Source organism: Watersipora subatra, chromosome 7 (assembly GCF_963576615.1).
Source record: "Watersipora subatra chromosome 7, tzWatSuba1.1, whole genome shotgun sequence".
Taxonomy (NCBI): Eukaryota; Metazoa; Bryozoa; class Gymnolaemata; order Cheilostomatida; family Watersiporidae; genus Watersipora; species Watersipora subatra.
Window position 1 is genome coordinate 30,368,409 of NC_088714.1, and position 13,706 is coordinate 30,382,114.

Genomic DNA, 13,706 nt, shown 5'->3' on the forward strand with positions numbered 1-13,706 from the left:
TTCCTAGTGTTACCTTATAACTATAGAAATCAATAAACAATGACATTATAGTCGCAATGTTATTAATTACATTGGTGCTAATAATAGCTGAAGCTGGTGAGACTCTGAGATCATGCAAAAGTCATTGAGCATTTATTTTTAGCTTCCTTGAGAGTTCATTGTAGACCTAAAGTTAACAAATTCAATTCAATACTTTAAACAAAAGTCATGTTGAGCATAAGTCATCTCATGCTTAGTTTTGTGTAATTCATTCGATTTATAGTCATTGCAAGATTTTTTTATCTCATTGTTTTTTTACTCTTAGCCTGACTTTGACACTACCAAATCTCTTTCTATGTGAGCCTATTAATGTGTTTTAAATTTTGCTGAAGCTAGCTCTGGTCTAACTTGCTCTGATCTAGTTTGAAACATGGCCAAACATGGCAGTGCTGAGTTGTCTGTAAATGGTTTTAGGCTCAACTGAACATCATTAGCCAGAGAAATAATAATCATATTGTACCTATGAAATGAAAAATGTATTATTTGTACAGTTTGAATGCAACTTTGCTATATAACTGTATAACTCGTATAACTAGTAGCTCGACAAAGAAACTGCTTTTAAAATTTTCATTTGAGCTGGAGTTGTCTCCTTAATTACTTGTAAGAAAGATACAAAATCCATTATGGTACCCATTTTATAAAACCTTATTTTTTACAGCAAGTTATTTTATTATTTTTTATATAACTTTATGTTGTTACACAGACAACTTTGTATAATTTATCAACTAGTTCCATTATGGATTTTGAATATGGTCTTACAAAAAGGAAGACAACTTCAATATATAAATACCTTCGGCTTGACATCGGAAAGTTTTGATCACGTGTAACAACATGACCTTAGAGGTCAGGGCAGAGCTATTGCGCTAGATTATTACTGCGAGGAGAACAACTTTTTATTTATGCTCATGAAAGCTGCAAAAGTAAGGTATAACGCAATATTAATAATTGTGTGGCATAGCAACAAATCTTTTACACTTGCATGTATTTGCTACGGAGTTAAAAAACTCTACAAACCCATTTTTCTTGATTATGTTAAAATATACTTTCCGACGCAATGGAATCAAATAGTTTATTATTTAACCCGTTTGTGTGTTGAAAAAGTTTATTCTGGAGGATTTAAATTATTTTCTGTAAATAGATAAACTTAAAAAATGTCCACGCTTTTCTTATAGTTCAAATTGCGTATCAAGTATCGAGAACGTCAAGATCGTAGTACAGGGCTGCTCGTATCCCAGTGACTCGTAAAATAGAAACATTACATATTTATTAATGCTCAGTTATTAATTTTGGGTAGTTTATTTACTGTAGGAAATATTAGCATCTTATTATATGCGTACTACCAGGTTAAGGTTAGCGATCACAATAATTGTTGAGCTGACAGATAAATTTTGAGTTGGTATCATTTTTTACAAAATATCAGCTCACAGGCTAACATCTACTATGGATTTTAAAATATTTTTTATGCAGCTTATCACATATTTTTCTAACCTGATTCTGCTGTTTTGAAAAACTAGATGTTCATATCATTTCATATATTGTATAGGTCATTCTTTTGAATTTGAGTTAACATGTATTGACCTTTTAGATGAGTTACTATAGCAGTATATTGAAAAAATACTGTAAAGTTATTAAATTTTATTTATGGATAGCAAAAGGTTGTTGTGTGAGTTTGCAAATTTGAATTAACGACTCAATTATAGAACCTGGATTGCCAAATTCTGTTCTTCCACCGTGTGTAGCTATGATATGAAGATTGAGGTTGAGTGTTCTAGGCCCTGAAGTAAACTTAGGGCAATTTCTAAACCAGGCCAAGCAAAAACTGATGCTTGGTTATAATAGCTTAAGCACCCCTAATTTAGCTATACTTCCGTCACTGCCAGCGTAAAAGCCATTAATACTGACTTGCTATCACACAGCCTATAGCAGACTGTGATTATACGAACGCAACCCCGACCAGAGCCGATAAATCAGACTCTGTATAACAGCCGATAGCAGACGGTGTATATACCAGTGCAACTCCAACAAGAGCCGATAATACAGACTCTATACATTACAGCCGATAGCAGACTGTATATATACCAGCACCACTCCAACAAGAGCCGATAAATCAGACTATATATACTACAGCTGATAGCAGACGATGTATATACCAGTGCAACTCTAACAAAAGCCGATAGATGCAGACTCTATACACAGTCGATAGCAGACTGTATATATACCAGCGCAACGCCAACAAGAGCCAATAAATCAGACTCTATAACAGCCGATAGCAGACTGTATATATACTAGCACACCTTTTAAGCCAATCTGTCTAAGTTACAAAAGAGATGTGTTGTACTTGCATAAATTTATTGTGATATCAAAGTATGCCTCACCATACTAGCCAAGTCTCGACTGCTCCTCAAATGCAAAAACAACTGTTTATATAAGCAGGCAGAAGCAAACACAACATATGATCGGTGGTTACAAGTAGTTGAAATTTGTAGGTCAAAACAGCAGTTACATTTTGCTATATTTTTGTAATACACTAATTAATATGGAAAAAGAGTTGATAATAAAACAAAGAACCAACGAATATTCTTTCTTGAAGTTCATAGAATTTGCTGCTTGTAAGTCCAAGATAGCAGGTGCCTTATAATACCTTTAGCGATCGCATTTTAGCTTGCATTTATTTCATTCTTCATTAGCCGTGGGAACATGTCATAATTTGAATTCTTTAACTAGATAAACAAACTCTGATTGACTCGCTAGTGTAGTTTTAGCCTTTACTCCCATCCTTTCTTCGGCCCTTCTCAGTGCCACCGACAGTTAATGAGTTGTCCTTTTGCTTTAGTGATGGAAAGTCTTTTTCGTAAATTTTACGCAAATTTACTACAGCCCCACACTCAGGGTAGAGTTGAAATTACTTTTTGATAATAATTTGTGAGTCTTTTTTGGGGATGTCCAGTCCAAAGAAAGCTATGCGCATGCGCACTAATACATTAGTAGTAAAAACGACTTGCTATACAAAACAGTAATATGCCGAAACAATAATAATACAATGTAATCCGCAACATCCTCTCTTATTCAAAGTACACAAAGCAACTAAATTAAGCTATGCTTGTCTCTAGATTGTCTACGCTGCTGGTGCTACTCTAAAGCATGTAAGAGTTACATATAAAAAATTAGTGGTATGGCGAGCCTAAAAACTGACCAGTGAAAAGCTCAACAATACTAAAATGAACCATGTGCTGAGTATATAATAGGAGTAAAGCTTCAACAGGAGTACAGATTTAGTGTCAACTAGTCACTCCGCTTATACAACTATCTGACATCTACTGGAGTTTGTTCTTTTGCTCTTGATTGACGGACAGGTACCTTCCGCTCAGTCCCAGTTACAGGAAGATCTGAAATCACTGTCTCTTGTTGAACTTCTCCAGATTGTCCCATTGTGTTTCGGCTCAACTGCCTATATATTTCACTGCCCTAAATCTCTCCTATTCCTTTGCACAAGGTCCTCGTCTACCTGAACACTATATGTCCTTCCCCGTGGTTGTTTAAGGACTCTCGCTTTCATCCATTCCCTGCGATGTTGTCTGTAGTCTTTCACAAATACTGGCTCTCTTTGTAGTTGTTTCAGATTCTTAGCACCCTTATTATACTGCTCCTGTTCCCTCAAGCGTTTGTGCTGTTTCTCAGCATGGCTTCTACTTTCTTCTGTAGTTGAATTTTCTACCTTTTGTGGGACTGTGAATTTGTGGAGTAACCTCTAAGTGGGACTGGTAGCCATCTCTTCTGTTGTAGTGTTACGGTACTCGAGAAGTGCCATATATAGGTAATCACATCTACAGAGTAGTCTCTTAATCATTTTGGTAGCTGCCTTCACCTTTCCATTTGATTCGGGCGTGCTTGAAGTATATTCAAATGCCGATGACTGAAAAAACTTGGAGACGAGGTGTGACATAAACTGGGGGCCATTATCACTGTGTACAATCACAGGAACTCCCCATCGGGCAAAAGACTGCTTAATGGCCATGACTACCTCTTCCGTCCCTCGATGCTCATGTTCTTCAGACTTCATGAAATCAGAAGTGTAGTCAACCATCATCACAGAGTGGTGGTTGGCTTGCTCAAATAAGTCCACCCCAACCTTTGTTCATGGTTTTGATGTGATTTTGTCATGATTTTGTAGATCTTCTTTAACTTGTTTGGAAAAATCTTTGATGCATGTTTGACAGGATTGCAGCATGTTACATACATCATTAGTGAGAGGTAGTCACTACATTGTCAGTCGAGCTCTTCTTAGAGTCGCATTAAATCATAGGTGAGCCATGTGCAGCTTTTGCAGGATTTCTGTCTGCATGCTCAAAGGCACAAAAACTCTGGTTCCTTTAAAAACGAGCCTCTGTTTGACCGTAAGTTCATCTCTAAACTAGTGATATGCTCTCAATGACTGAGAAAGAGTCCCAGTGTCTACCAAGATATAGGAGATCAGCTCTTGCAGCTGATTGTCATTTTTAGCTGCTTTCCATAGGCGATGATACTCCGGAGTTAAGAAAGGAAGGTCCTCAAGAGCCTCTGCCACTAATAACATGTCTGAATGGGCCACCTGTGCCACTGGGGGTTTCATGTGAGAGCCTCGAGACAGCATGTCTGCGGTTAGCTGCCCTTTTCCAGGTTTCCAAAGCACTTTTAACTCTGCGTACCTTTGCGAAGTGAGCAGACAAGCTTGAACTCACCTGGTTGCTTTGTGGATAGACTTTCTAAAAATAGTCTCCAAAGGTTGGTAGTCTGTCTGTACTGTCACATTCAGGTGTTCGAATACAAACTGGTCATTTATGAAAGCATAGCATAGTTTAATGATCGAGATACATATGTCACTGGCTTTCCGTGCTGTAGAAAAACTGCTCCTAGACCGGCCATTGACACATTTGTCTCAATGACTTCTGATGACTTCACATCAAAGTATTGTCATGTCTAGGCTTTGCTGAGCATCTCCTTCAGTTTGGAAAGTGCTTCTTGATGGGTATCTTCTTACACCAAATCTTTTTTGTTTACCAGAAGTCTTAAAAGCTCCAGCTCTGCTGATAGATTTAGAACAAACTTTGACATGTAGGTCACATGCCCCAAGAAGCGCTTAACCCCTTCTGGTGCTGTTGGTCAATCCATCTTGGAAATGGTTTTGACCTTTTTAGGATCTGGCTTTAACCCATTTGACGTGAGCACATGGCCAATGTACGGCAGTTTATCCTCAAGAAACTTACATTTGTCCTTGTTCAGTCTCGGACCCATTTTTTCTGACACATTCCAGCAGATCCCTCAAGTTGTAGTCATGTTCCTTCTGGTCTCGGCCATATACTAGTATGTCATCAGCTACCACGTTACTTCTTCTAGCCCTACAAGAGTGTCAGCCAGCCTTCTCTGAAAATCCTCTGGTGTACTGGATATGCCAAATGATATCCTCGCAATAATAATCTAGCTATTGTGCTAGATAATTATTGCGAGGAAAGCAACTTTTTATTTATGCTCATGAAAGCTGCAAAAATAAGGTATAACACAATATTAATAGTTGTGTGGCATAGCAACAAATTTTTACATCTGCATGTATTTGCTACGCAGTTACAAAACTCTACAAACCCATTTGGTTTGTAGTTTTGTAACTGTAGAACTCCAATTGGGTACTTGTAGTGCCCATTTGGAGTTCAGAAGGTAGTTAATTTTGTTGATTCATCTTATAATTTGACTTGTTGGAAACCAGTTTTAGCATCAGAGAAGGAGAAATATCTGGCAGCATTCAATTGAGGCAACACATCTTCAAGGGTTGGCATGGGTATGTGATTTTTCTTGATGGCTTTGTTCAGATTTTGTGGGTCAATGCAAAGATACACTGTCCCATTAGGCTTTCTGACAGGCTGCATATGACTGATCCAACCGGTTGGGGTATCTACTGTTGTTATACCTCTACGTTGCTCTAGCCAGCTTAGTTTTTTCATGATTCATGACATTCTCTTTAATCACTAGCGGTATCTTCCGTGAGCATACCTGTACTGGTCTCATGATAGCATCAAGCTCAAGTCTCAGTCCTTGAAAAACATCCTCATATTCTTGCAGTAAAATATCAACTTCAGGTGTATGATCCCTTGATCTAAGCATGTTGTGGCTGACAACAAGCTGGGCTGAGCTCTGCTAATTACCAGCAATTTGAGTTTATGGGTAGTGCCGCTTCCATCTAAAGCTTTCAGGAGACACCAACCTAGTGGCGTACATACTAAACCATCGTAGACAGTCATTTGGGTTGTAGTCTTCTGCAGATTTGGTTTTCTCAACAATCCGTGGTCGCGGTCTCAGACAAAATGTTGCATCTGACGCCAGTGCTCAGCTGAAACTCCAAAACTGTTTTCAGTTGACCCGTGGTAACATCGAAAAAGACCAGTAGCTTTCTTCCTTGTCGCTTGATAGATAGATTTGCTCAGTTCTTCATCCGGAGAGTAGTTCCAAGTAGTACAAGTAGTGCTTGGTGGGCTTTTTCCCTTTTAGGTTTGTCTTTCTTTTCCTCTCTTGTTCGCCGCTTAGACATGCATCAAATTGAATAGTGATCCATTTTACTACATTTGTGGCACTGTTTGTCATAGGCCAGGAATGAACTAGGTGGGTGCTTGGTCACGCGGCGTTAGCATGCTCCTGCCGGATTTTCAGTCGGCCTCCTACTTTGTTTCCCTTGTTACCATGTGCTACCAGCTTAACTTTCTCCTGAAATCTACACTCGATTGCTTTCAGATCTCTATTTTTACTCTCAACCGAGCGACAATATGTCCAATGCCTCTGTTAGAGCTATATTAGACTTTTCAAACAGTCGGCGGGGTATGCGGTCATTATCTATACCGAGAATGAAAGCCTGCAGAACCATGCACTCATATAGTTCACCCAAGTTTCAAAGCCTTGCTATGTTACAAAGTTCTGTCATTAACTCATCAACTGTTTAGACGTCATTAATTTATGCAGCACTACCACTGTATTTATCAGAGGCGCACAGTATTCCGCAAACTTTGCACAAACTGTGTCAAAGTCATCATTTGAGTCCATGTGAATGAGTTGAATAAGCCCAGATCCCGGCAAAAACAGGCCAATCGTTCTCAGTAGCAGAGCTACCTTGACTTTTGAGTTCGCTCGGCTCTTTTCCAATGCCTTGATAAATAAATCAAAGTTTTTTTAAAGATTTTTCATTGCTCGAGGAGGTCAACGCCCTCCTTTAATGGCTCCGGACACAACAGCTTTTCAATTGTTAAATCAAGACGTTCCCACCAATAATAGTGATGTTAGCTGTCGGGAACATGCTTCCGTCTAGACTGGCCAAAAATAATTGTTCTAGATTGAATGTCGAGTATAGCCCACACACTCGTTACACTCTAACCAACCTTACCGTACTCGGGGCATCATGTGTACTTATGATATGAAGAGTGAGGTTGAGTGTTCTAGGCCCCATACTAAGGGTAGAGTTGAACATTACTTTTTGGTAATAACTTGTGTATTTTTTTTGGCCATGGCCAATCCAAAGGAGGCCGTGCGCATGCCCGCTAATATATTAATAGTAAAAACGACTCGCTTTACAAAACAGTAATATGCTGAAATAATAATAAAATGCAATCTGCAACACACTGCTAAATAGGTTGTTTTTTGTTGGACCAACAACTATGTACCAGTCTTAAAATTGATTAACAACCTAATTAGAATACCAATTAAAGCAGACATGTTTAAATCAACTAATGATTCAATAGCTTTCTAATGACAACCACTGTGTCTGCATACATATTGGAGGTTGTGTTTGTTTCTATGAATCTATCTTATTAGGCATATATAGCAATACATAGTTGAATTGTGATATGATTAGAAGTGGTTTTAATGTGCCTGTATTTAATGGCAAACTTAAACCTGTTATAGAGAAGCTCATAGGTTATTTTGAATTTTATGAGCTCATGATGGCAAAGAGCATGTTCTATCAGTTAGTATAAGATACCATCAGATCTTTCATAGACGAAGAAACTAAAGGAAAACGAATAGGTATTGCACTCAGATTGCCAACATGATTTTGGTGAAGGCCCGGTTTGGAAGGTAAGTACAAGGTGCTGAGGATGTGTTGAATCTGTGGTTAAGTTGAAAATTTGAAACAAGGTATGTGAGTTACCTGCAGCATCAATGATAATGTATTGAAACATTCTCAAATAAGTTCAACAGAGAGGTTAGCAGAAATAGATTTTAGCAATGCTAAATCAGGTGGAAAGAACATCAAGCAAAGCAGCGGTTGATGAGAAGATAGATGACCTGATAGTGACACAGTAATGTCTGTGCACGGAGGCTAGCTATTCTTTTCTTCTATAACATTGAATAGCTAAAAAATACTATGTATTACAAGTGATTTGCGGCGTAAAGAAAATAAAGGTGACTTTTTATCTAGCTCTCTTTGCCAGTAGTTCTGTCAGAACGCCATGCAGTCAGAATACAGTATAAAGAAAAAATAAAAGATAGTAACTTGCTACTGTAGTTTGAAGTTTTTTGCCGAGTTGGGAAAAACCTTCTGGCAGTAGTAACTACTTGAAAAAATGGAAACATTGTTTGATCTCACAGAGACTTGATCACCATGACAACGTGTTAAACAATGTCATCAGTTGATGTCGTGATAAACTTGATGTCTTGAGTGTCAAATATGTAACACTCGAGATCTATATATATATATATATATATATATATATATACATAAATACATATATATCCTTGTAAATGAAGAAGGGCTTATAAATGAGCAAAGAAATGAAGCTGTTGAACACTAGAATTTAATTTTTACATTCTTGATGCTTCATACAGTATATACAGTATATACAGTATATACAGTATATACTGTATATACTGTATATACTGTATATACTGTATATACTGTATATACTGTATATACAGTATATACAGTATATACATTTACAGCTGATAAATACAATGAATGAGAGGCACTATAATATTTATAACAGGCATTATATAAAAAATTTACCTTATAGTGTATGTGGAAGGCTAAAAACCGAGAAAAGAATGTGTATTTTTCAGAACAAATCATGGGTAGAGTATTTCTCGAGCACATGGGAGGTACTAGAATATTTGCATGCGCTCAGTGTGCGACGGCTTTGACAAATCGCAGCCAGCTTATCTCAACTCGATTTACAGGCTCATCAGGAAGAGCATTCCTTTTCCACAAGGTTGGTGCTGCACACTTACGCCTTGTGCTAAGCATGGATTTAGTTTCTGATAGGCTGAAACCTGAAGTTTGCCTATTTCACTTTTTTAGTTTCAATGCATCGTGCATGTATATTTAATGTTAATGTTGACCTGCTGTCTTCATTGATAAATACAAGGTCATGGTACAAGGTCATGTACAATACCATCACCTTGCGGAGAAGATGAATTAATTGTGGTAAATTTGTAGTACTACATGTGCTAATTACATTAACTATATTCTTTGTATCTTATCATCTACATACAACCAAAATTAATAAAATTTACACAAACTGAAACCATATACTAGACACATTAGTCAACTTTTTAATTTCTTATCGCTGTCACTCAATTGAATATAGACACAGATCCCTATAACTGGTTGAAGTTGTCAGCATCACTCAATCTAATGACTGTAGACTGACTTTGCTGTAGTCTGATCGCATTGCCTAAGCTATTCTTCAAGACTGGTACACGCTGTATCGCAGTATATCGGCAGTAATACCACAATCTATCGGTGATTATCCGTGGTAACATTGGTTACACTATTACAAGTACATCTGCGTTTACATCAGAGAATAGTCCGTGATATGGCATTCTCATCACACAATGCGGTCACTGAAATACTAGTGTCTGTCGCTGAAACTATCATAAAAGGGGGTCATAGGTCACGGATACTTGCAACAGCCAATCACCATGGCTTAAGTGGCGTACATTACACAGACTATTCTAGATGCACAAAGAAATGTCGAAAAAATTTGACAACTGCAACGCTTCTTGACATATCTGCGTTGCCTTGATTCTTAACTCGTTCACACGGTCTACGAATAATGGCCGAGAGTGCAACTCTGACATGCTGCGATAGAGTGTCTACTAGGTTTTAGTGTGCTGCCGTCTGAAAGCTGTGAAAAGCATCTGCATGCCTTAAATAGTTTTAAAGAAGCACCTGTTTATTGGAGCACCTGTTGAAGTGCTTCAATAAACAGGAAAGTGCTTCATGGAATTTCATGCAAAACAGTATACGATCAACGCGGGATGAAATGACAAGTGCTGACCAGCCGTTGCTGTTGTAATCAGCATGCTGTTTGTTTTTGGCAGGTTGTGAATCTCAAATACAGTGAGGTACAAGATCGCATGATGTTGACAGGGCGTCACATGGTACGAGATATATTTTGCAAGAGCTGTGACACAAAGCTTGGCTGGATATATGAATTCGCTGTTGAGGAAAGTCAGCGGTAAGTTCAACAGATTAGAAATAATACTAATAACATTAATATGATTTGTAGGCTCCTGAATGTTATTCTTTACCCACAATGCCTTAACATAAGGGTCATTAAAGATGGCTGCAGTCATCAAAGATAGCTCACAGATAATACGGCCTGGTTCACATTGCTTGCCGTTTGTGTGAAGAAATGTATGATAAAGATGACATTATTTGGTTTGGTAAAATGTATCTGTTTGTATCTTACATCTTTCATGTCTGAATAGTGACCAGTATGAACCTGGCTTTAGCCAATCATATTGTTGATATAGGATTATAGGTTGTAGTGATTTTAACACTTTTGTGACATAGTTGGCACACAACCAACATGAGTAGTTTTTGACAGATGAAATTCAAATATTTTAAACAGACATTTATATACCTTATCAATTTCTTTTTTTCCTTGAAAAGATTTCTTACACAAAATGGCTTATTTTTACTAGTTATCGTAGGCATTCTGTCAAAAAACTTGCAAGTGAAAGTCTGATATGAAAAATCACTGGGTGGTATATTTCGCGATGCGGGTGAAAATACGTTACCGCTCTTTGTTACGGCGCAACGTTATTCTATGTATTAGTAAGAGCTTACTTAAATTAGCCATTTTCAATTTGCCAGGCTAATGGCAAGTGACATTGTTTATAAGCCGAGTTTATGTGTGGTATTGCTATCACTGTTTATAAGCTGAATTTTAACACCCGTGCAAAGGCAGACATTCCACTAGTATACAAATATAATTCAAACACCTGCTATTATATTTATTTGTATTTTTATTCTTCATAATATATAAAACTATATTACTAAACATATTAATAAAAGGCATCAGGGTACATTCGTATATCAGGTTTATCATATATAACAATATAAGAAGCAATCTACTGTGGTTTAATCACAAAAAAAAGTAAGTATTAAAATTTCCATTGCATGTGAAAATGTTGGTAGCAAAGGTATAACTGGAAATAAAATATATTAGTTGTATCTGGCATCCAGTTCATGCTTCTATTAGAAAGATTTGGTTTTTAGATACCTAATAACAATGCTAACTATAGCAGTGATAATAATAATCATTTACCAAAATACGCAGCAAAAGACATTTTATTGACGTTGAGACGAGTGATTGTCTTCTAAAGCTTTCTTACATATTACCACAATCTCTTTATAGTACACAAACATAATTTTTATTGATAATTTAGCTTAACCTTGTCAGTGATGTTAACAATTATACCATGGACTATTGGTGTTCGACTCACAGCCGAATAGTTTATTGGTAACTAACAACACTGTCTGTGGTTTCAACTTTTATATCCTCCTTTTCATCGGTGATAAACTCATGACTGGATAATTGATCAGCTACTAACAACCCTGTTTACGATGTGTTAACTTTCATATGATTCTTTTTATCTGTGATAAACAACTGTCCGAACAGTCCATCCATGATGGGCAACTCTGGCAGCAGACCTTTTTAACACCTCCAAAATCTAAGCGCAGGGTTGAAGGGAATTACATTTTTCTCATCCCATCTGGGTGACTCATCAGCTGCATGCAAAGTTGTATTGGATATGTATATTGGGTATACAATGACTAAGGAGCGTGTACAGGGCTATCTAGTTTGATTAGCATTATAATTATGCTAATATGATATGCTAATGCACCCACTCCAGATCACTATGACTCATCTCGCTTAAACTGGAGCAAGTTGTCAACATATTACTTATGTCAAGAATGTGTTTTGTTCAAGAATTTTAATAGCACTGGAGTTCTACAGGCTTTCACATCATCTCAGTTGTATCAACATAACCTTGCATGATTACCTATGTTGGTTATTATTGCTTGTTTTTTAAAATGCAGAAGACACATGTTTTTTAATCTGCAAGCTATATTTAATAAACTCGACAAGCATACACTAAACCCTAATGAGCATACTTATAGATGCTTCTTTATTGACCTCATAAATTATAGAATAACTTTTTTGTCGGTATTCGTTGTAGCCAACTTGCCTTCTTTGGATCTTCTTATTGGAAATTAAATCGTAAACTAGCATCGCTTTAACAATCAAAATCATTAATAGATTCCAAATGTGCTTTTACGTTAAGTTGCCCAAATTTATGGTAACCTCTGCAAAAGATGAAACATTGGCTATTCCAATTTTTGTCTTTTCTTTGATTTTCATGCTTGTAGAAATTTATGTTTGTATTATAATAAATGTTAAACTTTTATAGCCGGAATAAGTGATCAACTCTGGTGTTACAAAACTGTACTCAAGTTTGGCTATGCATTTGTATGATAATCATGTACCTCAGCATTGTTACATTTATGGTTCTTTAGTGTGACTAGAAAAATATGAATGAAGTACAGTTGACTCACCACCTGGTGACTGCTATTAACTTAGCTTTAGACAGCTAGTATTTTACCAACTAACAACGGTAGTAGTATTTTCAGACATGAACAGGTGATATTTGTCTGCATAGGTACAAAGAAGGCCGAGTCATTCTGGAGAGAGCACTTATCAAAGAGATGGGTGGCTTCAGGGATCGAGATGACCTTTAGGAAAACAATGTTTTCTCTTAATTATGTAATTTTAGCTTATTTTTAGACATTGTAATTTTCAGAGCACTTAGTCAAACATCTGTCAGTCTAACATACTCTGCTTCGTGTAGTTATATTATTGGTACATTGGTGTCTAGTATTGGATGACAGGAACTGTCCACTCCTACAATATTTATTTTAAAAATTCATGAATCGATATTTATCTTTCCTGGAATGTAGTTCATAGTTTTTGTGTATAAAAGTCTAAATAGCGCCTGTCATTAGGGCAGGGCGTAAATTTACCTAGCTGACATTATTTTTGGAACTTAGCAACTGTGTTTGAATCCTCCGCCATGCCAATTATGTTACACCAGTCATTTGTCTAACCAATTGAATTAAAAAATACATAGGTTAAATAAATTTGTTTAATAAAATTATGCAAACTTGATCAAAAGAGAAGTTTGTTCAAGATTTCCATGCTACTAAAATTTTCTCCCTTTTGACAGACAGGAGCTATTGACGAATCCAATATGACTGCGCCATGACAGGTACTTGCTGGCTGGCAATCAGCCACTATTGACAAATACGTACAGTTAAATTTATATATTTTTCTGCTCTACCAGAACAATAACAACAACTCTGTCCTAAC

General features: G+C 36.9%; 2 protein-coding genes across 5 annotated transcripts; one reads left to right on the plus strand and one right to left on the minus strand.

The window, feature by feature from the left end:
* The first annotated feature begins 887 nt into the window (after positions 1-887).
* On the plus strand, positions 888-13,495 carry LOC137399973 (protein yippee-like 5). 4 transcript variants are annotated; one of them, XM_068086257.1, is made up of 4 exons: positions 888-964; positions 9,109-9,257; positions 10,372-10,508; positions 13,000-13,495. In XM_068086257.1, the coding sequence occupies exons 2-4, from the start codon at positions 9,117-9,119 to the stop codon at positions 13,076-13,078; spliced, it is 357 nt and encodes a 118-aa protein (XP_067942358.1). In that variant the 5' UTR covers positions 888-964; positions 9,109-9,116; the 3' UTR covers positions 13,079-13,495. The 4 variants fall into 4 exon arrangements, with proteins under 4 accessions (XP_067942358.1, XP_067942357.1, XP_067942359.1 ...); XM_068086256.1 differs by having other exon boundaries at positions 893-959; XM_068086258.1 differs by lacking the exon at positions 888-964 and adding an exon at positions 8,050-8,127.
* On the minus strand, positions 3,497-4,123 carry LOC137400657 (uncharacterized). Its single transcript, XM_068086989.1, has 2 exons — positions 3,868-4,123; positions 3,497-3,765 (listed from the first exon to the last, which is right to left on the minus strand). Exons 1-2 carry the CDS (start codon positions 4,121-4,123, stop codon positions 3,497-3,499), a joined length of 525 nt encoding a protein of 174 aa, XP_067943090.1.
* Positions 13,496-13,706: the final 211 nt, after the last annotated feature.